The 23,608-nt window shown below is 49.1% G+C and overlaps 1 protein-coding gene across 1 annotated transcript; it reads right to left on the bottom strand.

Moving 5' to 3' along the window:
* Positions 1 to 987: 987 nt before the first annotated feature.
* Positions 988 to 22,019, bottom strand: GEMIN2 (gem nuclear organelle associated protein 2; the record flags this gene model as incomplete). Its single annotated transcript, XM_078612864.1, has 9 exons — positions 988 to 1,139; positions 2,741 to 2,799; positions 4,339 to 4,449; positions 8,382 to 8,450; positions 10,214 to 10,258; positions 14,297 to 14,458; positions 16,102 to 16,161; positions 17,566 to 17,655; positions 21,921 to 22,019. Coding segments are annotated over 9 exons (729 nt in total), but the record flags the coding sequence as incomplete, so codon positions are not given.
* Positions 22,020 to 23,608: the final 1,589 nt, after the last annotated feature.

Below are 23,608 nucleotides of genomic sequence, written 5' to 3'. Positions count from 1 at the left end.
GTTTCTAACCGGCCACCAGACAGACGAAGCGACGAGCCGGGGGGCTGCGCTAATCTCTGGATTAGCGCTTTCACCCCGAGTGTGAGAGCGCGAGGCGCTTGCGAACAACGCAGTACGGGCAGCCACGAGTCTGCATCCATCTCGGTGCACCACACTGTGGGGCCGTTGCGGCGACGTACAAAACCACGCGCGGCAAGATCTCAACGCCAAGGTGATGAAATCGCGAAAACAGCGCTCGCCTTGAGAAACGAAAACGAACGGCCTCCGTAAAAATGGGTAGCGTCAAAAAAAAAACACCACGCCGTTTATTTATACACACATTCGCATAGTTACGCTCGAGTAGTATCTCTATCGCCGCGGCAAGTTTTATTCTGAATATAAAACACAAAAATATTTGCACAGCGATCGCGGGCAAAATCGCGAGCAGACTCGACAGTTCCTGCCGACGCGGCGTGACGAACAACACCATGCTCTGAACTGCTCCCCGTGCTTGCCCTGTCCCACGCTTGTGCGTGCGCGCGCGTGTGTGTGTGTTCACGGATTCCTGGGCCTCCACTAGGTCGACTCGGCCTCAAACGAGTCCCTGGTGCGGTGCGTAAACATCGTGAGGTGCTACTTCTTGGTTCTTTCGGTAAAGTCACGTAGAAGGGAAGTAATAAAATAATAAAACATAATAAAATAATTCTCACGACGTTTCGGACACAACGCAAGCAGCCGTTGTGGCTGAAACGTTGCGAGAATTATTTAATGTTTTATTTTTACTATTTCCCTTCTACGTGACTTTACCGAAAGAACCAAGAAGATGAATCCCTGCAGTCACGAAAACTTTAAATCGGAATCGTGAGGTGCTGGCCGCCCGCTCCCCTCGCGTGCCACAGTGCAGGCGCCTTCATAGGTCGTGCCGCCGATACTCGCGCACTTGCCCCCAACAGTCTGTTAAGACTACACGGGGGATCTTTGTCTTTGTTCACAGACTGTAAATCGCGGTTATGATGAAGATTGATTTTTTATTATAATAAAATGGTGGGTGGGGGGGCAGAGTTTGGCAGAGTGAATCTTTGTTGTGAAGGTGAGCGTTGCGGACCGACGGTTCGGTCCACCACCGTCAGTTGTCCGCGAGGTCCTTCTGCTCAAAGTATCTGTAGGGAGAGAAATGCGGAGGGCACGGTCAACGCAGGCCTAGGTGTAGGCCTCGGCAAGGTAAGGTAAAAGTGTAAAAACAACGAGCCTACCTTTTACCCTACCTTTTACCTTACCACAATACAATCACTCTACCCTACCTTTTACCCTTTAGCAGGTAAGGTAAAATGCAACGAGCCTACCTTCTACCCTACCCTTTACCCTTACCCCTTGGCATGTCGACACCTTTACCCTTTACCTTTCACCCGGTAAAAAGGGTACAATTTACCTTACCTTGCCGAGGCCTACCTAAGTGTGTGAATTATTATCCCGCTCCCCCCTTCTCCACTGCACCCTGGGTTTCCTCCCACGTGTAAACACTCATCGATTTCCAATAACACCTTGATATACAGAGGACCACAGAGCTTGGGAAAATTGTTGGCGCCGGCTCCTCACTGCGTGGTCCCCGCCCCCCCCTGGCGCCACCGTGCCGGGCTCTCTCCGAGAGCGAACGAATGCGGTGCGTTTGCGCGCTACAAGTTGAAATTATGACGGTTTGGCAATTTTTGGAAGAACGTAATCAACCAGGTGGGGTGTTGACTGTTTTGTTGGCCGACTCTCTGTGTTGTATTGCATTATATTTCCAAGTTTACTATGTTTGTTTTCTCATTTATTTGTACCTGATGATGGTTGCTTGTGTTGCAATCGAAACGTCGTATTCTATTGTTATTTAATTTATTTCTACGCGACTTTACCGAAAGGACCAAAGAGTGTTACGATCATCGTTAATTCTCATCGTCGAGATTCTACCACCCGTGCTCAGCCTCCGTAGACCCGGCGGCGCTGGGCGCGTTAAGGGTCGTGTGGTCACGGTGCTGACGCTGCGTGAATGAGCAGCGAGCGCCCGTCACGGCACGCGTCGCCACCCACACCACCAACAGCCGTGCGGCCTTAACAGACTGTTGGGGCAAGTGGTGTTATCGAGTCACACCTATGAAGGCCGGCACGGCACACTAGCGGAGTGGGTGGCCAGCACCACGCTCGGCCGTCTTTGTCTCCTCAGTGGTGATGTTTACACACCGCACCAGGTACTCATTCGACCTAGGGGAGGCCCAGGACCGATTGAGAAAATCGTCTTTGGTTTTGGTCATGAGCTGGAATCGAACTCTGGTCGCTGGGTTCATAGCGCAGTGCGCTAACCGCTACACTACAGCTCCACCACCACCGTCCTCATCATCATTCATCGTCATTCATCGTCATTATCATCGTCATTATCATCGTCATCATCGTCGTCGTCATCAGTCGTCGTCATTGTCGTCATCATTGTCGTCATCATCGTCGTCATCAGCGTCGTCGTCATCAGCGTCGTCGTCATCAGCGTCGTCGTCATCAGCGTCGTCGTCATCAGCGTCGTCGTCATCAGCGTCGTCGTCATCAGCGTCGTCGTCATCAGCGTCGTCGTCATCAGCGTCGTCGTCATCAGCGTCGTCGTCATCAGCGTCGTCGTCATCAGCGTCGTCATCATCAGCGTCGTCGTCATCAGCGCCACCTCCCGTACACGTTTCCGCACGCCATCAAGGCGAGAACGCCGCCACGAGACGCCCGCACAGCGTGCACTCACCTCGCCACGAGGCAGATGAGCAGGTTGAGCGCAGACAGCCTGCTGTCCTCGGGGCTCTCCTGGAGGGCGACAAGATAACAACAACGACAACAACAACGACAACAACAACGACAATGTTTGTGAGTTGTATCTATTATGGATGTTCAGCTTATTTTACACCGTATGTAGCCTTCCGTGCGAATCGGAGGTGCGGAGGAAGGACGACAAACTGAACACAAAATAAGTAATATTTAAAAATATTTTTTTAAAAACACGCTTTAATTAAATGTACCGTACTCGTAATAGCAAAACTCCACGACTCCAGGAAGTGGCCCCGAAGCTTGCCATAACGTAAGGGGCCATGGTGATTTACAGGCAACGTGAGTTGAGCGTGGACAATTAGAGCCAAGCCAAAACATAACATGTAAAAAAGATGTTTTAAAAATATTTTTTTTTATGATAGAATAGAGTATTGTCATCAGTATGACATAAGTATACCAAGTTTGCAGTCAATACCATATTGGGAAGTGGGTTAAAATTTAGTTACAAGATTTGAGGATACGACAACAACAACAACAGAGTGAGTTAAATAAAAGCATGTAAAAAAAGCATATTCTTTGGGTCTTTCGGTAAAGTCACGTAGATATGTTCAAAGAAAAAAACAAAAAACTACGATGTTTCGATCGCAACAGAAGCGGTCGTCATCAGGACCTTTACCGAAAGACCCAAAGAATATGAATTCCTGCAGTCACGAAAGCTTTCAGTCAAGATTTACACAAAAAGCAGTTAAAAATAAAATGAGTTTTCAAAGAATACATCATGAGACCTCCTTTGCCAGTACCAAAATATAAGAAGAGGTTTTTCCCCTTTTTTCTGGCAACAAAACTGCAGACATGATGAGAGAAATAAAAAAATGAATAAAGAAATGATGAGATGTGCCCAACACAAAAAGGCACCGTGCGTGTGGGAGTCGCCACGGGTCTCACCGTCGCTTCCAACGGCCACGAGCTGGACCGACGAATCGGGAGTCCACGTGGTACCACCCCCGCCCCCCCCCCCACAAAACGAGCAGCACTGGCATCCTATGGGACCATTACCTGTCGAGGTAGCTGTCCCAACCCCGGTCGCCAATGATTGCACAAGAACCATCACATTAACACATTCCTGCGGAGGGAGCTGGTAGGAACGTTGGGTTGCTCGGTCAATGGCCAGGGTCAACGGCGGCGTGGTGTATTCCGCAAATATGCCCGACTGTGAGGGTGGGCACAAGCCGGCGTGAGTAGGTTAAACGTTGAGTTTTATAAGGGCACCACGGGGTGACCAGCCCCTCCCCACCCAGTCCCTCCCCACCCTCCGCTCTTCACCCAGCCCCACCCTCCCCACCCAGCCCCTCCCCACCCTCCCCTCCCCACCCTCCCAGCCCCTCCCTGCACGACGGACGGACACAATAATCCCCTGTGGGCTGGTGTAACCAAGAGTTTCCTACCAGTATTTGGTTCTGCATTTAACTTGGCTCCTGGTCCGGCTCGTGACTACTAAACATATCGGTTTGACCGTCACGCGACGGGCATCGCGCCTACCCCGGGGGCGCGGTAGAAGTCTCTGGGCTTCTCACTTACCAGACTGGCCCGGAGGCTGGCACAGTTGCGGGCTATTTGTCGCAGTAGGGAGTGGGCCTCTGGCAGCAGCGGCTTCTCGATGCAGGCAAGCAGCGCGTAGATCCAGCGTCCCTGCAAGGAACACCGCGGTAACGCCGCCGCCACTGCAAATCACTCTTGACGCAGCAGCAAGTCACTCTTGACGCAGCAGCAAGTCACTCTTGACGCAGCAGCAAGTCACTCTTGACGCAGCAGCAAGTCACTCTTGACGCAGCAGCAAGTCACTCTTGACGCAGCAGCAAGTCACTCTGACGCAGCAGCAAGTCACTCTGACGCAGCAGCAAGTCACTCTGACGCAGCAGCAAGTCACTCTGACGCAGCAGCAAGTCACTCTGACGCAGCAGCAAGTCACTCTGACGCAGCAGCAAGTCAGTGGCCAATGAAGAGTCGCATTCGGCAATGAGGTTAAAATCAAATGTCGGTTAGCACTGATCTACCAGACTGACTGTTTTGCGAGGCAGGTTACAACAACAAACTCACTCACCAAGTCGCTCACTCGCACACTTACCCACCCACCCACTCCATCATCCACCTACCCACTCATTTACTAACCCACTCACTCAGGCACTTACCCACCCACTCATCCACCTATCCACCCACCCACACATTTACTAACCCACTCACCCAGGCACTTACCCACCCACTCCATCATCCACCCACCCACTCATTTACTAACCCACTCACCCAGGCACTTACCCACCCACTCATCCACCTATCCACCCACCCACTCATTTACTAACCCACTCACTCAGGCACTTACCCACCCACTCACTCACTCATCCACCCACCCACTCATTTACTAACCCACTCACTCAGGCACTTACCCACCCACTCATCCACCTATCCACCCACCCACTCATTTACTAACCCACTCACTCAGGCACTTACCCACCCACTCATCCACCTATCCACCCACCCACACATTTACTAACCCACTCACCCAGGCACTTACCCACCCACTCCATCATCCACCCACCCACTCATTTACTAACCCACTCACCCAGGCACTTACCCACCCACTCATCCACCTATCCACCCACCCACTCATTTACTAACCCACTCACTCAGGCACTTACCCACCCACTCACTCACTCATCCACCCACCCACTCATTTACTAACCCACTCACTCAGGCACTTACCCACCCACTCATCCACCTATCCACCCACCCACTCATTTACTAACCCACTCACTCAGGCACTTACCCACCCACTCATCCACCTATCCACCTACCCACTCATTTACTAACCCACTCACCCAGGCACTTACCCACCCACTCATCCACCTATCCACCTACCCACTCATTTACTAACCCACTCACTCAGGCACTTACCCACCCACTCATCCACCTATCCACCTACCCACTCATTTACTAACCCACTCACCCAGGCACTTACCCACCCACTCAACCACCTATCCACCCACCCAATCACTATCTATCACCCCAGCTACTTATACATGTTGCGTGTTCACTCACCACACTACAAATTAAAACACACGCACACTCAACAACTCACTTACTCGCCCCCACTTACTCATCACACCGCTGGTCACAACATTAGACACACTCACCAACTCGCTCACCACACTGCAGGTCACAACATTAGTCACTCACCAACTCGCTCACCACACTGCAGGTGACAACATTAGTCACTCAACAACTCACTTACTCGCCCCCACTTACTCATCACACCGCTGGTCACAACATTAGTCACTCACCAACTCGCTCACCACACTGCAGGTGACAACATTAGTCACTCACCAACTCGCTCACCACTCTGCAGGTGACAACATTAGTCACTCACCAACTCGCTCACCACACTGCAGGTGACAACATTAGTCACTCACCAACTCGCTCACCACACTGCAGGTCACAACATTAGTCACTCACCAACTCGCTCACCACACTGCAGGTCACAACAATAGACACACTCACCAACTCACTCACCACACTGCAGGTCACAACAATAGACACTCACCAACTCGCTCACCACACTGCAGGTCACAACAATAGACACACTCACCAACTCACTCACCACACTGCAGGTCACAACAATAGACACTCACCAACTCGCTCACCACACTGCAGGTCACAACATTAGTCACTCACCAACTCGCTCACCACACTGCAGGTCACAACATTAGTCACTCACCAACTCGCTCACCACACTGCAGGTCACAACATTAGTCACTCACCAACTCACTCACCACACTGCAGGTCACAACATTAGTCACTCACCAACTCGCTCACCACACTGCCGGTCACAACATTAGTCACTCACCAACTCACTCACCACACTGCAGGTCACAACAATAGACACTCACCAACTCGCTCACCACACTGCAGGTCACAACATTAGTCACTTACTAACTCACTCACCACACTGCAGGTCACAACATTAGTCACTCACCAACTCGCTCACCACACTGCAGGTCACAACATTAGTCACTCACCAACTCGCTCACCACACTGCAGGTCACAACATTAGTCACTCACCAACTCGCTCACCACACTGCAGGTCACAACATTAGACACTCACCAACTCACTCACCACACTGCAGGTCACAACATTAGACACTCACCAACTCACCACACTGCAGGTGACAACATTAGACACTCACCAACTCACTCACCACACTGCAGGTCACAACATTAGACACTCACCAACTCACCACACTGCAGGTCACAACATTAGTCACTCACCAACTCGCTCACCACACTGCAGGTCACAACATTAGACACTCACCAACTCACTCACCACACTGCAGGTCACAACATTAGACACTCACCAACTCACCACACTGCAGGTGACAACATTAGACACTCACCAACTCACTCACCACACTGCAGGTCACAACATTAGACACTCACCAACTCACCACACTGCAGGTCACAACATTAGACACTCACCAACTCACTCACCACACTGCAGGTCACAACATTAGACACTCACCAACTCACCACACTGCAGGTCACAACATTAGTCACTCACCAACTCGCTCACCACACTGCAGGTGACAACATTAGTCACTCACCAACTCACTCACCACACTGCAGGTCACAACATTAGACACTCACCAACTCACTCACCACACTGCAGGTGACAACATTAGACACTCACCAACTCGCTCACCACTCTGCAGGTGACAACATTAGTCACTCACCAACTCACTCACCACACTGCAGGTCACAACATTAGACACTCACCAACTCGCTCACCACACTGCAGGTGACAACATTAGACACTCACCAACTCACTCACCACACTGCAGGTGACAACATTAGACACTCACCAACTCGCTCACCACTCTGCAGGTGACAACATTAGTCACTCACCAACTCACTCACCACACTGCAGGTCACAACATTAGTCACTCACCAACTCACTCACCACACTGCAGGTGACAACATTAGACACTCACCAACTCGCTCACCACACTGCAGGTGACAACATTAGACACTCACCAACTCACTCACCACACTGCAGGTGACAACATTAGACACTCACCAACTCGCTCACCACTCTGCAGGTGACAACATTAGTCACTCACCAACTCACTCACCACACTGCAGGTCACAACATTAGACACTCACCAACTCACTCACCACACTGTAGGTCACAACATTAGTCACTCACCAACTCGCTCACCACTCTGCAGGTCACGATATTAGGAAACCACTGGTGTGATCCACTTTTAAATGCAGATTGAAAACTAATTTCTTGAGAACTGATTTTTGAGTTTAGTTTCTTGTCCTTCCCCCCGCACCTCCGATTAGCACGGCTGGCTACGTACGGTGCGAAAGAAGTTCAACATACACAACAGATACAACCTACGAACATTATTATTGTTGCTGTTATCTTGTCGCACTCCAGGAAAGCCCCGAGGGACATATGCACGTACATCCACGATTTGAAAAGAAAATTTCGAAAAAAAAAAAATAACCGACTTTGTTTTCAGCGTTCTTATTCGTCGTTCACTTCGCAAATCGGGGGAGGAGCTCACCAGCTCCTCGGAGAAGCCTCTCTCCTCGAACCACACGGTCAGGTACTCGAGCACCACGATGAGGGTCGCCTGCCCCACACACGCAGAAACACAAACGCCACAAAGACAAAGATCCCCCCCCGCCTGTATAGCCTCGACAGACTTTCGGGGCAAGTGCCGTTAGCGAGTTGCACCTATGAACGGCACAGCACCACTCACGTCCGTCCGCCTTTGTCTCCCGAGTGGCGGGTGTTTACTATGCACTGCACCAAGTGCTCATTTGAGGCCGAGTCGACCTAGGGGAGAACCAGGGGTCGTGTTTCAGATAATGGTCACTGGTGTTGACCGTGAGCGGGAATCGAATTTGAGTTGCCGGGTTCGTAGCACAGCGCGCTAACCGCTGCACTACCGCTCCCCATACGTTACCATACACACACACGCGCACATATGTCTTGGGAATGTGTTCCTTATTTTGCCGATTAATCCCAAATGAAAATCTGAAATTTGGGCCTTAAAAAAAACGTGACATTTCAGACGATACGATCTTTGCGTGCGTTTTATATTGATCAGAAAAAATATAACACCGCCGCAGGAAGTAATGCCGCTTCCTGTAATGGGCACATTTGAAAATGCGCTTCCTGTGACGTGGCGACTGTGGTGTCACATGGTACAGGGAGGGCGATGTTACTACTCTCGGCAAGAGGGCAAGTTCAATTATGAAGTGACAAAAATTATTCGAAAAACGACGAGAAAGTGACCTTTAAAATCCAAAATGCCAAACATTTCAATCTGAAACTCAGCTCTAGCGTGTATCTGATACACATTAATAATGTGAAATATATCAACACACGGGTTATATTACTGGTAGGAACCCACTGGTTCCACCAGCCCACAGAGGATTATTGTGTCCGTCCATCCGTCGTGCAGGGAGGGACTGGGTGGGGAGGGAGGGGCTGGGTGAGGAGGGTGGGGAGGGGCTGGGTGGGGAGGGGCTGGGTGGGGAGGGTGGGAAGGGGCTGGGTGGGGAGGTTGGGGCTGGGTGGGGGGTGGGAGGGGTGGGGCTGGGTGGGGAGGGGCTGGTCACCCCGTGGTGCCCTTATAAAACTCAACGTTTAACCTACTCACGCCGGCTTGTGCCCGCCCTCACAGTCGGCCATATTTGCGGAATACACCACGCCGCCGTTGACCCTGGCCATTGACCGAGCAACCCAACGTTCCTACCAGCTCCCTCCGCAGGAGGAATGTGTTTAACGGGGGCTTTGGTGGGACGCGCGCGTGGAGGCGTGACGGCCGGTGGTTGAGACTAACGATGGAACGGCGGCCAAAGGAGCGAACGCGTCCACAGAGGGGCGATGAGATCAGAATGGCCGCGAGAGATGGCGACGACACAGGGGAGGGCCTCCATCCAGCAGTGGGTAGATCATGGCTGCTGATGACAATGATGACGATGATGATAATAAAAGATGCAGAAAACAAATAGTTTTGCGTTCTGCGTTCTTCTGCGCTCTTTATCAAGACGGAAAGAAAGTAGCTATTTTTTTGACGATGATAATGACGATGACACGTGCGCTTTCGCGATCACCGCCTGATGATGCCGGTTCTAATTACTGGCGAAACGTCGTACTCAGATCGTAAATGTTGTGGATTTGCTCTCCAACACACTGGCACCTTCTGTTTACGTGACAAACCTTACTAATTGGCTGTGTCGGGTAGTGGCGGCGGCGGGTTTAACGACACGTTTATATTTACGCGATCTAACCCCCAAAAAAAAAAAATCTGTATTACGGAAAATAGTTCTTCTTAAGCTTCCGACAACAAAAAAAAAACGTCGGGGTGGTGTCGCGAAGACTTACTTGACCCAAGTTGCCAACCACGCTGAGCAGCGGAGGGGTGCCAATCTGTTCAGAACACCAACGAGAGAGACGGGGAGACAGGGAGGGCAACGGGTTACCATCGCGATGTCACGCTACGCAGCAGCTCTCTTGCATGGCGGGATGTTCACCGCCGACGTCTCCATCAGAGCCGCGATCGATTAGTGAAGTTGGATCTAGATTTGAAGTTTCCGTGACTGCAGGGATCCATACTCTTTGGTTCAGCAATTTGTTTCGTGCCGCGGTTGTCCCACCTGATGACGGACGCTTGTGCTGCGCCCGAAACGTCGTGATTTAATTTATTTTGTTTTATATCTACGTGACTTTACCGAAAGAACCAAGGAGTATGGTTAATTCATAATCAACGTTTTTGCGGTTTAGATCGCGTTATTTATAAATGTGTTGTAACCCTCCACCACCCGACACGGCCAATCAGTAAAAAAAGTGTCACGTTGACAAAAGACAAATAGTTCACTGCTTTAGCCCACAGGTGTGTTGAAGCGTGAAACCACAACAGCGAATTGCCCGTTGATGCTGGATGCAATTACCAGCGAAACGTTGTACTACTCAAATTGTAAATGTTGTGGTTTCACGCTTCAAAACACCGGTGGGCTAAAGCAGTGAACTATTTGTCTTTTGTCAACGTGACACTTTTTTACTGATTGGCCGTGTCGGGTGGTGGAGGGTTACGATACATTTATAAATAACGCGATCTAAACCCAAAAACGTTGATTATGAATAATATTGGTCGCGAAAGCCTACGTGTTAAAATGAGTATGGTTAAGTTGGGCTATTCAACCTAAAACTGTAAATCGGCTTCTGCTCGATTACTTGGGCCCCCCTTTACAATTCGGAGCCCCCCCCCCCACCACCATCCTGCCTACCGAAGGAGGGAAACCCCCGACAAGAGCCGCCCGGCGTGACGGCGGCGGAGGAGGATTTTTGGATGACATCACCGAGCCTGACCCGTTACCGCCCGTCCAGCGGCACACGTGAGAACAGAGGTCAAACTTTTTTCCCCAACTATGTTAGAGTTGTACTCTTTGGTTCTTTCGGTAAAGTCGACAACTCGAATTTTATAATCAGTAATCAGGAGAGTAATCGATTACCAAAGTGACCGATTACCACCCAAGGAACGGATTGCTACCAAAGTAAACGATTTCTACCCAAGTAACTGATTTCTACCCAAATCACAGATGAATACCCAAGTAACCGATTGCTACCAAAGTAACTGATTTCTACCCAAGTAATCGTAGAGCAGCTCAGCTCTGCTTCAGGCGTTCGTGTCGAGGCTGGTGAGCGAGCACGTGGATGGCTTCTGGGGAGCAGCCACTTGGTCAATATCTCAACCGCTGCCTGGCGAATGCTCGGAGCGGGCGGTGGCGGTACTCAGCGCTCCGCCGTTTGGGGCCGGTGGCCGCGGTCGCACTGTGGGACGTTATTGACGTCCGTCCATGGCGGCAAGAGGAGGCCGCAACGGCCACTGCAGGGCAAAGGTCGCAACCGGGTACCTGATACCCGTACCCTACCCAATACCCGGCTACCCGTACCCGGCCGGGTACGGGTACCCGTTTGAGACTCTGGTACAGCCGGGTACGGGTAAGGAATCAAAACCCGTTTGTGATTTCTGCTGCAGGGCTGGCCAACCTGTAGCAGACTGAGCCAAAAATTCCACCGTGAGTTCTTCAAAGAGTCAAGTATATACATAAGTATATATAGAGACAGTTTCCAGCAAAGCATGGGGGACATTCATTATTCTTTGCTACCAGGATAGTACACTAAGTTACGCACCTTCGATAGAGCCGCATGTGATGGATTAAACTAAACCATTACTATTATATTCTTGGTTCTTTCGGTAAAGTCACGGAGAAGGGAAATAAAAAAATGAATAAAAAAAAAGCTTTCAATCAAAATTTAAACCATTACTGTTTTTTTATTTGACCAGGTAAGGCCCACTGAGCTACGTAACTCTTTTTCAGAAGCGACCTGGCCACAAATGACAGCTCAACGAGTGACTTATGACGTGGAAATTTCTAGCAGCCAAATACTCTAAACGCGTGACGTTGATTCTAAATGCGGAGTGAAAAACCGGAGGACCCGGAGAAAAATCCACTCGACCACGGGGAGAGAGAGAGACACGCAAACTCCAAATATACAGCAGCAGGCGTCACGATCAAGGATCAAACCCACGACCCCCTGTAGACCAGGCGAGGTAGTTAACATCTCCTAGCGACCGCGACGCCCTGAAAAAGCTGCATGCGACTCGGGATACGTCACCGTTGGGTCCACGCGATGCGGCATGCCGTCGTGAACGGTGCGTTCAACAGAAACGTAACTGGGACGAACATCAACTAATTCTAGATTTGAAGCTTTCGTGACTGCAAGGATTCATATTCTTAGGTTTTTTCGGTAAAGTCACGTAGGTAAAAAATTACTTGATACAGCTGTCGGGCTGTGACGGTTCCACCTGAAGACGGAAGCTTGTGTTGCCTCCGAAACGTCGTGATTTTTTATTTTTTTTTATCTTACTTTTATTAAATTAAATTTTAATTTTTTACCTACGTGACTTTACTGAAAAAACCTATGAATACGAACATCAACGCTTGCGCGGTGATCCCGCAACAGCCTTCCCAGCGTGCGATCGAAACCTAACGAGGCGACGTCGCACGCAACGGCGTCGTCGGCAGGGCAAGCAGGGTGCCTGGCACGCGACGGCATCGCCTTGCCCGACACGGTGGATACTTTTGAGCACTGTTTTGCATCACCAAGTTTTGGGCAACGACCCTTCGATCGATGCGGCTCGTTTTCCCTCGGGCGAAGAGTCCCTTAACCCTTATCCCGTTCGGAGACGTCTGCAAGTTGCAGGGTGTGGGTATCCCCGTTCAGCGACGAATCTCAGAACGCACGAGCGGTTCACCATTCATTTTATTTAGAGAGAGACGTAGCGCCGTTGTTTATAAAGACATTTTACTCACCGCAGAAAACCGTAGTGGCACGACCGCACTCTACGATAGCTGGCGCAAATCTGTGCCACACGTCCTCCCGCATGGCCTTGTGGGAGCCTCGGTACCGATAAAGTTGTTTTATACAGGTAGGAGCAACAGTTCCACACTGCCCACCAGGGATTATTTGTCTGTCGTGCATAGCCCCTCCCAAACATGTAGTACGCTCCCGGATTGGTTGAAGTGCGTCACGTGACCGCGAGCTTTCTGTCGTGCAACGAATGCGCCGTCCAACCAAGTTCCTGCCTGCCGACTCCGAAGGAACGTGTTTTAGTAGTTCGGTTCACGTACGTCATAGGAACGGAATTGGAAGAAAAACGAATTGACGTGGGAAAAGGGGATTAATAGCAACTTGACGTCCTACTAAGTTTAGTTGATATTGGGATGGTCGTTCCGAGTGTTACTGTGACACCCACCCACCTCCGCTCCTGCCCCGGTTACAGACGGACAGACACAGCTAAAGTGTTAAATTTCGATTTAAAGCTTTCGTGACTGCAGGGATTAATCTTCTTGGTTCTTTCGGTAAAGTCACATAGAATGGAAATAATAAAATAATAAAAATAAAACATAATAAAATAATTCTCACAACGTTTCGGCAACAACGCAAGCAGCAGTCCTCAGGTGAAGAACAGGTCTGACCTGTTTTATTACGTTTTATTTTTATTATTTTATTATTTCCATTCTACGTGACTTTACGGAAAGAACCAAGAAGCTAAAGTGTTGTCAACGCTTTAAACCAGAGTCGCGGTAAAGCATCAAAATATGGGGAAATGGAGCGTGCAACAGCTCTAAGCTAAAGCTTTTTTTAGCCATCTAAAACCAAATGAGCTATTATCTCTTTTTCAGCAGCCAAATAATCTAAACGCGCGTTGATTCTAAATGCGGTGGAGAGCAAAACCGGGGGAACCCGCGGAACCATCCACGCGACCAGCACGGGGGAGAGAGAGCGAGAACACGCGGACTCCAAATACACAACAGGCGTCGTCAGGGTCAGGGATCGATCCCACGACCTCCTGCGCACCACGCGAGGGAGGTAACAGCTCGCCGGCAGCGCGACGCTCACCTTCAAGAAGTCGAGGTCCAGCTCCTCGCTGTCTGCGGGGTTGTTGTTGACGCTGGCGGCGGTGGTGGCGGCGGCGGGGGGGGGTTCGGATTGCGCTCTGCTGCCGTACTGCCGCTCCCCCAAGCAGAACCGCTTCCACCCCTCCTCATCCTCCACTTCTGGCTGCGTCGTTACATTGCAGGAACGCGCGCAAGAGACGCGCGCTGAAGTGTCGGTGCTGCAGGAAGTCCTATAACACTGGTCAACACACTTGTTCTGGCATAAGGTATTCCAACGGTTTTAAGGTAATGTTGGGGTGCCGATTCAAAATCTGGCATCAGTTTTTGTCTATCACATCAGGTTGTTGAGATATCAAATATTGCATTTTCAAATAGAAACTGCAGATGAAAAATATTAAATAAATGTGGATATCTACATAAGATTATATTATACACACACTATCCTAAAAATACAGCACCATATTTTAACACTAAAGCAGTCACTGACTCGCAACAACTTGCAATCATAAGTGAGAGCATTAATTTCGGGTAAAATCAATTAAAATGGGGTATGCCGATAGCAAAAAAAATGAGATGTGAGAGCAAATCTGAGATCAGATTTGGAATCAGCACCCTGAAATTAGTCTAGAACAGCTGCTAAAGTCCAGGCCAGAAAAAAACTTTTTTTTGTTGACCAGTGTAATACAGGTAGGAACAGTTCCACACTGACTGCCCACCAGGGATTATTTGTCTGTCTGTCTGTCGTGCATAGCCACGCCCTCGATTTGTATTTCATAGAGTGCTTCGGGCGGACTCAGCACCACGTGACGTGCCAGCCAAAAACAGCTTGCGCCGCGTGACACGGATCGCACGAATGCGCCGTCCGACCAAGTTCCTACCTGCCCACTCCGAAGGAACGTGTTAGTACGAACTTGCTCACCCGTAGCGTGTCGAGCCGACCCCTAGTGGGCATCTGTGAAAAATATCTTCGTTTCGATTTAAAGCTTTCGTGACTGCAGGGATTCATCTTCTTGGTTCTTTCGGTAAAGTCACGTGGAAGGGAAGTAATAAAATAATAAAAATAAAACATAAAAAAAAATAATTCTCACGACCTTTCGGCCACAACGCAAGCAGCCGTCCTCAGGTGAAGAACAGAAACGTCGTGAGAATTATTTTATTATGTTTTATTTTTATTATTTTATTACTTCCCTTCTACGTGACTTTACCGAAAGAACCAAGAAGGGAAAAATCTTCGTTGTTCATCGGATTCCTACAGTCTAAATAATGATTTACATTCCGAACTACTATAGACCACCTATATTGAGACTGTAGACAGACTAGATCTGTTCAATGTTACTGTGCTGAATGGGCCACACACTGCTGATGGGGGCCAAGTGCGTAGAAACCGGTCCAATTCCACGCAACCATGGGGTGAGAGAGACACGCAAACGCCAAATATACAGCAGCAGGCGTCAGGGTCGGGATCGAGTCCACGACCTCCTGCATACCAGGCGAGGTAGTTAACATCTCCTAGCCACAGCGGTGCCCAGTCTCACACAATCCGGATAAGACCGAGGAAAAATGACAAAGCCCCCAAGAAACATCACACACACCCTTCACTGACCACGTGACATATTCACTTTGGTGTAATTTTAACAACAATTCTAACACTCCATGGTGGCGAGATGTTAACTCCCTCGCCTGGACGACCTCACCCGGACGGTCCCCCACTGTCGGGGGAGTTTAAACAAAGCATTTAAAAAATAATAACTTTCAAACATTTCAACTGTGCGCGTGTGCTCCATCCCACGGGGGCAGTGGGCGTACCATCTTTATGTCGCTGTGCAACTTCAGGAATGTCCGTCTTGCTTTGTTCCTTGATATTTTCTGAAACGTAAAACACGGGGTATCATATGCAGTAGTCCGGTGAATAGGGAACGCTGGGCCAACGTTGAGCTCATGTTGGGGCGAACGTTGAGCCCACGTTGGGCGAACGTTGCACGTTTCACCGGTAGCTCATTGATGCCGCCGATGGGGCTGCTCAGCTGCGGAGCGAGCGGCTCACAGTCGGAAGGCCGTGGAGATTAAATCTCGGTTGATGGTTGACTCAGCCCAATATCCCTCCCTCCCCCCTCCCCTGGCTCTTGTAGCTGTAGGAGATGAGGAGACGAGCATTGAAGCATTGAAGCTCATTCGAACAGGAGATCACTCTTGAGCCCATTGAACTATTAGGGAACGGCACCTCTTCGACGCCCGCAGGGAATTTTACGATGCTCGTGCGATCCACCAATCCTTGCTGCCTCCACGGTGCAGAGACACAGGCCGCATGCAGCGGAGTCACCACTGCCCAGAGGTCGCAATCGGGTACCCGATACCCGTACACCCTACCCGATACCCGGCTACCCGTACCCAGCCGAGTACGGGTACCCGTTTGCGACCCTGGTGCAGCCGGGTACGGGTAGGTCGTGAGTCACTGGTGAGTCACCGTTTGTCACTCATTTCCCAACGTCTTGTCTCTTCTCACAATTCAAGTTCCTAGAATCAACCCACCCGCGCCTGCAACATGGCTTCATCCCAGAGGTCGCAATCGGGTACCCGTACCCTACCCGATACCCGGCCGGGTACGGGTAGCCGGGTATTGGGTAGGGTACCCGTTTGCGACCCTGGTGCGGCCGGGTACGGGTAAGGAATCAAAACCCGTTTGCCATTGCCTAGCTTACTATTTTTTGTACTTTTTTTGTAGTACTTTACCAGGTAAAGCCTATTTTGGCTGTATAGCTCTTATCCAGAAGTGACCTGGCCACAAATGATAGCTCAACAAAGTGATTTATCGCGTGGGAACTTATAGCAGCCAAATATTTTGAACGCAACATTGATTCTAAATGTGCGTTCAGAGTAAAACCGAAGGACCCGGAGAAAATTCCACGCGACCACGGGGAGAAAGACATGCAAACTCCATATAGACAGGTGTCGAAATCGAACCCATGACCTCCTACATACCAGGCGAGGTGGTCAACATCTCGTCGCCGTCAGGCTTATCTGCAACCAAGACTGCTTTGGTACCGGGGTCGGCCCAGTTATCACCTGCCGCTAACCCAGTTCGCGAACCGCGCCGGATCGACCCTCGGCTTCAACGACCGACCCTCGGCTTTAACGGCCGACCTCGGCTTCACCGACAGACCTCGGCTTCACCGACAGACCTCGGCTTCACCGACAGACCCTCGGCTTCACCGACCGACCCTCGGCTTCACCGACCGACCCTCGGCTTCATCGACCGACCCTCGGTTTCACCTGGCGCATGGCGGAGAAGGCGGCCTGCTGCTGCATCTGCCACTCGACGCTGGGGGCGAAGCCGCGTGGAGCTGGCAGGCAACCGCACGGCTGGAACGACAGAATCAGAATAATATTGATTTAGACTGGAGGGTAAGAACACGTTCAGAGTGGAGAGTATAGGAAAGGCAAACAAAGCACCCAAAAACATACGAAAAAAACAGAACCCGCCCCATCCTACCAGACACGACCATCGCGATGCACCTTCACCAATACCGGCCTCTTCCACCCGCACAGCCGAGCCAGCGTAGGGCTCTCACGGTCTGGCGGTTTTTTTCTTCTATTTGCTGCATATTCTCAGATCGATATAATGTACATACATTAGGTATGTTGATTAACTGTGAATAACCCAACCAATAATCAGCTACTGCATATTCTCAGGTTAACGTGATCCATTGTAACTTATAGGAGGACTACATTAACCCTCCCTCTGGTCTTCTCAGCTGATAGGCTCACAGTGATGACGTCACCTGTACTCCTCTATTTGAGACCGGAAACGGGAGGACGACTTCATCACTCTTCTGGCTATCGCCTGACGAAGCTGGTGGTTGTTGTTGTTGTTGTCACCAGCGACACGTCACAGTACTCGAATTGAAAATGTTCTGGGTTCACCTGCCAACACACCGGTGTGCTGAAGTAGTAGCTAACTGGCACATGACAAACCTTACTACGGAACCTAACCCAAAAAGACCCGTTATTATGGAATTCCACTGGCTGTTTTTCGAGCAGAGCCGGAACAAAACCGCTATATTCTTAGGTTTTTTCGGTAAAGTCACGGAGGGGAAATAAATAAATAATAAACGCTGCTAATAAAATAACTTAATAATAAATGAAAATAACTACATTAAATCACGACGTTTCGGAGGCAACACAAGTCTCCGTCTTCAGGTGGGACCGTCACAGCCAAATTTACTGTATCAAGTGAAGAGAAATCCAAGAGACAAGATCTTATATACACTGGCCGCAAAACACATCTGGGGCCAAGCAGGGCCAGGGGCGGGGCCAAGCAGGGCCAGGGGCGGGGCTGATGAGACGTTCATTGCGTGTCACGTCGATGGGTACACGGGGTGAGAACACCGCGTCAAAAACAACGATCCTCCAGCATAGCCTGAACAGACTGTAGGGGCAAGTGCTGTTTAGAGAGCACTTACGAAGGCCGACACGACACGCGAGGGGGTGGATGGCCAACACCATGCCGGGCCGCCGAGTGGCAATGTTTACACACCGCACTAGGTATTGATTTGAGGCCGAGTCGACCTCGGGGGAGGCCCAGGACCAGTACAGATAATCATCACTGGTGTTGGCCGTGAGCGGGAATTGGATTCGGGTTGCCAGGTTCGTAGCGCAGCGCAGCGCTAACCACGGCACTACCGCTCCCCAAATGCGTTTCGACTCGAAACGCGTGTGCGTGTGATGTCAGTGGCAATGGAAAAACACGGAACATCTTGAGCCGTGCCGGGCCGGCTTGGCACGGCTCAGTTGTGGCAGTGGAAAAGAGATGGAACGTAACGCCAATGTTTTCCAGGACCATTTATTCAACCGGTTTTCATTTTCTGAATAAATAAGAATATTTATTTATACTGGAGGAGGAATCCGATGAGCTATGAAGCTCTTTTCACAGATGCCCTGTAGGGGCACGGGGTCAGAAGGTCACAAAAACAAACACTACAAAAACACAAGAAGAGTGCAAAGTACAGGAACGGTAAAATAAAATCGCTAAAAAATATACAAATAAAACCAAATTATGTTTTAACCTACTAGGTAAAGTCCACGGAGCTATTCACGTATTTGTCAGACGCGACCTGGCCACAACCGATGGCTCAACAAAGTGGCTGATAATTTGAAAATGTACAGCAGCAGAAATAAATCTAAATGTACAAATATCACCAGCAGAGTGTGGCCAATCGAACGCAGCGCCGCGTTGCTCTCGGCTCCATGGGCCGCCCCCCCCACGGTGTTTGTGGACTTCTCCCTCCAATAACGTCAGCTGCACTGTTGTTGACAATCGGAGTTTTGAACACCGGTTCACATTTATAGCCCGCTCAAAAGAAATGTTTCACAAACGCAGGTTAAGAGAACCCACAATCATTCATTCGTCACCGTTGCGCCAAACGTGTGGACCTCCTGCGACAGCATTCGCTGAAACTGCTATCGCTGCCATACACTGGCGTCTCGAGTGACTTTGTTTGATCCACGGATCGCAGCGGGGGGGTGGGGGGGGTGACCACGGGGAGGAAGGTGCCATTCCCTTGAGGGTCGCAGTCCACTTTGGACGTTGACCGCCAACTGAAAGTGCACAATTTGATTGCCGACACATTGACTGCGGGTACCAAGTGAGTGAGAGGCTTGCACAGAGGGGCACGTCTACAATAGGGGCTGCTAGACAGGGGTCAAGACTAACGATGGGGTGCGGGTGAAGAGAGCGAACACGCGGACGGTGAGACCATGGGTGGAAAAAACCCGATTTTCCCAGCGGCAGGCATCGGGTTTTTTCTTTGATACAATTATAAACCCGATTTCGTGGAATTAAAACCTGGTTTAATGAATACGAAACTCTGATCCAAGGCTTAGGCAGCTTCCTCGTCGGTGCTGCTATCATCGTACTCGGGGCCGTCGGGCACGGGGTAGTCGGAGAATGTGGCGGGCAGGTTGGTCTTGATGAACAAGTTTTTTGGTTTGGCCATGTTTGTTTGTTGTAGTACAGAGTTAGGCTGATGGCCTTAATCTAAGTTGTCTTGTGGTTGTTGTTGTTTGACTTGCATCCCACTGGGATATTTGCACAGGGTTGGTGTACGGTGATTTTTTCTGCAATATTTTGCTGTCTTTTCTTGGATTTTCTGTTTGCACTCAGTCACATAGTCACTTTAAGATGTTTTCTTGTTCATGTTTTAGTTTTTTGTTTGTTGCGGTTGCACCCGATTCAAGAGCCGAATGGCTCACAGGTCTATACCTAATAAATAAACTTTGATAAACTTTGACTTTGATAACACGAGCTCCACAATCGTGGGCGCCAGTGAGTTCCTTAGCTTGGAATGGATGAAGCCCATCGTTGGCGAAGTGCGGTTCTGCAATTAAAACCAATTAAACCGGATTTCTCCCAATCTCAGATGATCGGGTTTAATATAAAAAGACAATTAAACCCGATTGTAAAACACGCGACTGTGCCACCCTTGGGTGAGGCCAGCTCGCGTGCAGGAACTCCACACGTTTGGTGGTCGCATCGTGCGAGCGTCGGGCAGCGTGACAGCTTGAGGACGGCCTGAATCCAGCAGCGGATAGATCATGGCTGCTGATGATATTGATGATGATGGGTAGAGTGCCTGGTTAAAAAAATTGGATACGTACAAGAACATTTTTTCCAAAAATTTTTTTTAAATAAAAAAACAATGCAAGACCCCCTGAAAGAAGTAATATTAAAAACACGCTTTTATGAAATGTACTCGTAATGGAAGAACTCCAGGACTCCAGGAAGTGGCCCCAAAGCTTGCCATAATGTAAGGGACCGTGGCCAATTACAGCCAACGTCAGTTGACCGTGGACAATTAGACCCAAGCCGAAATATAACATATAAAAAAGAATGTTAAAAAAATATATATATATTTTTATGATAGAATATAGTATTGTCATCAGTATGGCATAAGTATACCAAGTTTGCAGTCGATACCACATTGGGAAGTGGGTTAAAATTCAGTTACAAGATTTGAGAATACAACAACGACAACAACAACAGACAGGGTGAGTTAAATTAAAGCGTGTAATAAAATTAACCCGTAAAAACAAAGTTTTTCACTATAAATCCTTTATATGCGTGGCGGCTAGAGTCCTCTCGTCCTCTGGCTTGAGATGGCTGCCACCTATGGGTCAGATGATTGTCTGCCACCATTAAGCAATTGGTAATTAAATATTAAAAAATTTTCCCTAAACAGTGTAAAATTTTGGAAAAAAATTTTCTCACGAAAATTAATTGTCACGCACAACGAGTCTGTGTGCAAAATGTCAGCTCGATTGGATCACGGGAAGTGGGTTAAAAAACGACCAAAAGATTTGCACGGTCCTAAGCAAGCAAGCAAGCAAGTGAACTTAATATAAAGGATTTAAAGAGATTTACACTATGAGATCTCTTTTACCAGTGGCAAAATATAATGGTAGGTTTTTACCCTTTTAACTGGTACAAAACTGACATGATACCTTGAATAAAGGTGTCAGTTTTGTACCAGTTAAAAGGGTAAAAACCTACCATTAGATTTAAAGAGAGATGCTGACAACTCAGCGTGGTTCTTCTCCTGGATGGATACAAAGACAAATGCACGACTCACATTCGATACTTTCACCGGTTGCTTCTGCTTGAGTTTTTCTGGGTCAATGTTGGCCACGGCAACTTCGGGGCATCTGGCAGCTTCGAGCCTGAGCAGAGACAAGGCACATTAAGCAATAACGGTGACGGTGAGATGGCTGACTTAGGGGTGCCGCGGTGGAGAGATGTTAACTCCCTCGCCTGGTATACAGGAAGGCGTGGGTTCGATCCCAACCCCGATTGCCTGCTGTGTATTTGGAGTTTGCGTGTCTCTCTTTCCCCGTGGTCGCGTGAATTTCTCTCCGGGTCCTCCGGTTTCTCTCTCTCCACATTAGAATCAACATCACGCGTTTAGAGTATTTGGCTGGTGTAAATTCCATCATGAAAAGCCACTTCGTTGAGCTATCATTTGTGGCCAGGTAGCTTCTGCAAAAGAGCAGCGTAAACTCAGTGGGCCTTACTTGGTAAAAATTAACCCGTAAAAACAAAGTTTTTCACTATAAATCCTTTATATGCGTGGCGGCTAGAGTCCTCTCGTCCTCTGGCTTGATATGGCTGCCACCTATGGGTCAGATGATTGCCTGCCACCATTAAGCAATTGGTAATTAAATATGAACATTTTTTACCTAAAAAGTGTAAAATTTAGGAAAAATTTTTCACGAAAATAAATTGTCACGCACAACGAGTCTGTGTGCAAAATGTCAGCTCGATTGGATCACGCGAAGTGGGTTAAAAAACGACCGAAAGATTTGCACGGTCGTAAGCGTGCAAGCAAGCAAGCAAGTGAACTTAATATAAAGAATTTAAAAATAAATATAGTTTAGTTTTAGTTTTTTTAAAACACACCTGCGTATTAATGCTGCTTTGCAATTAACAGCAAGGGTGAGCGTGGTTGTAGTGTTTGGGATAGAAGACTTCCTGGGAATACCATGGGATTGTAGTGTTTGGGATGGTAGACTTCCTGGGAATACCATGGGATTGTAGTGTTTGGGATGGCAGACTTCCTGGGAATACCATGGGATTGTAGTGTTTGGGATGGCAGACTTCCTGGGAATACCATGGGATTGTAGTGTTTGGGATGGAAGACTTCCTGGGAATACCATGGGATTATAGTGTTTGGGATAGCAGACTTCCTGGGAATACCATGGGATTGTAGTGTTTGGGATGGAATACTTCCTGGGAATACCATGGGATTGTAGTGTTTGGGATGGAATACTTCCTGGGAATACCATGGGATTGTAGTGTTTGGGATGGCAGACTTCCTGGGAATACCATGGGATTGTAGTGTTTGGGATGGAAGACTTCCTTGGAATACCATGGGATTGTAGTGTTTGGGATGGCAGACTTCCTGGGAATACCATGGCATTGTAGTGTTTGGGATGGCAGACTTCCTGGGAATACCATGGGATTGTAGTGTTTGGGATGGCAGACTTCCTGGGAATACCATGGGATTGTAGTGCTTGGGATGGAATACTTCCTGGAATACCATGGGATTGTAGTGTTTGGGATGGAATACTTCCTGGGAATACCATGGGATTGTAGTGTTTGGGATGGCAGACTTCCTGGGAATACCATGGGATTGTAGTGTTTGGGATGGTAGACTTCCTGGGAATACCATGGGATTGTAGTGTTTGGGATGGAAGACTTCCTGGGAATACCATGGGATTGAAGTGCTTGGGATGGTATACTTCCTGGGAATACCATGGGATT

Source organism: Lampetra planeri, chromosome 40, assembly GCF_965212315.1.
Source record: "Lampetra planeri chromosome 40, kcLamPlan1.2.h2, whole genome shotgun sequence".
Classification (NCBI taxonomy): domain Eukaryota; kingdom Metazoa; phylum Chordata; class Hyperoartia; order Petromyzontiformes; family Petromyzontidae; genus Lampetra; species Lampetra planeri.
The sequence above is the reverse complement of the archived record's forward strand: the minus strand, read 5'-3'. Positions and strand labels throughout refer to the sequence as shown.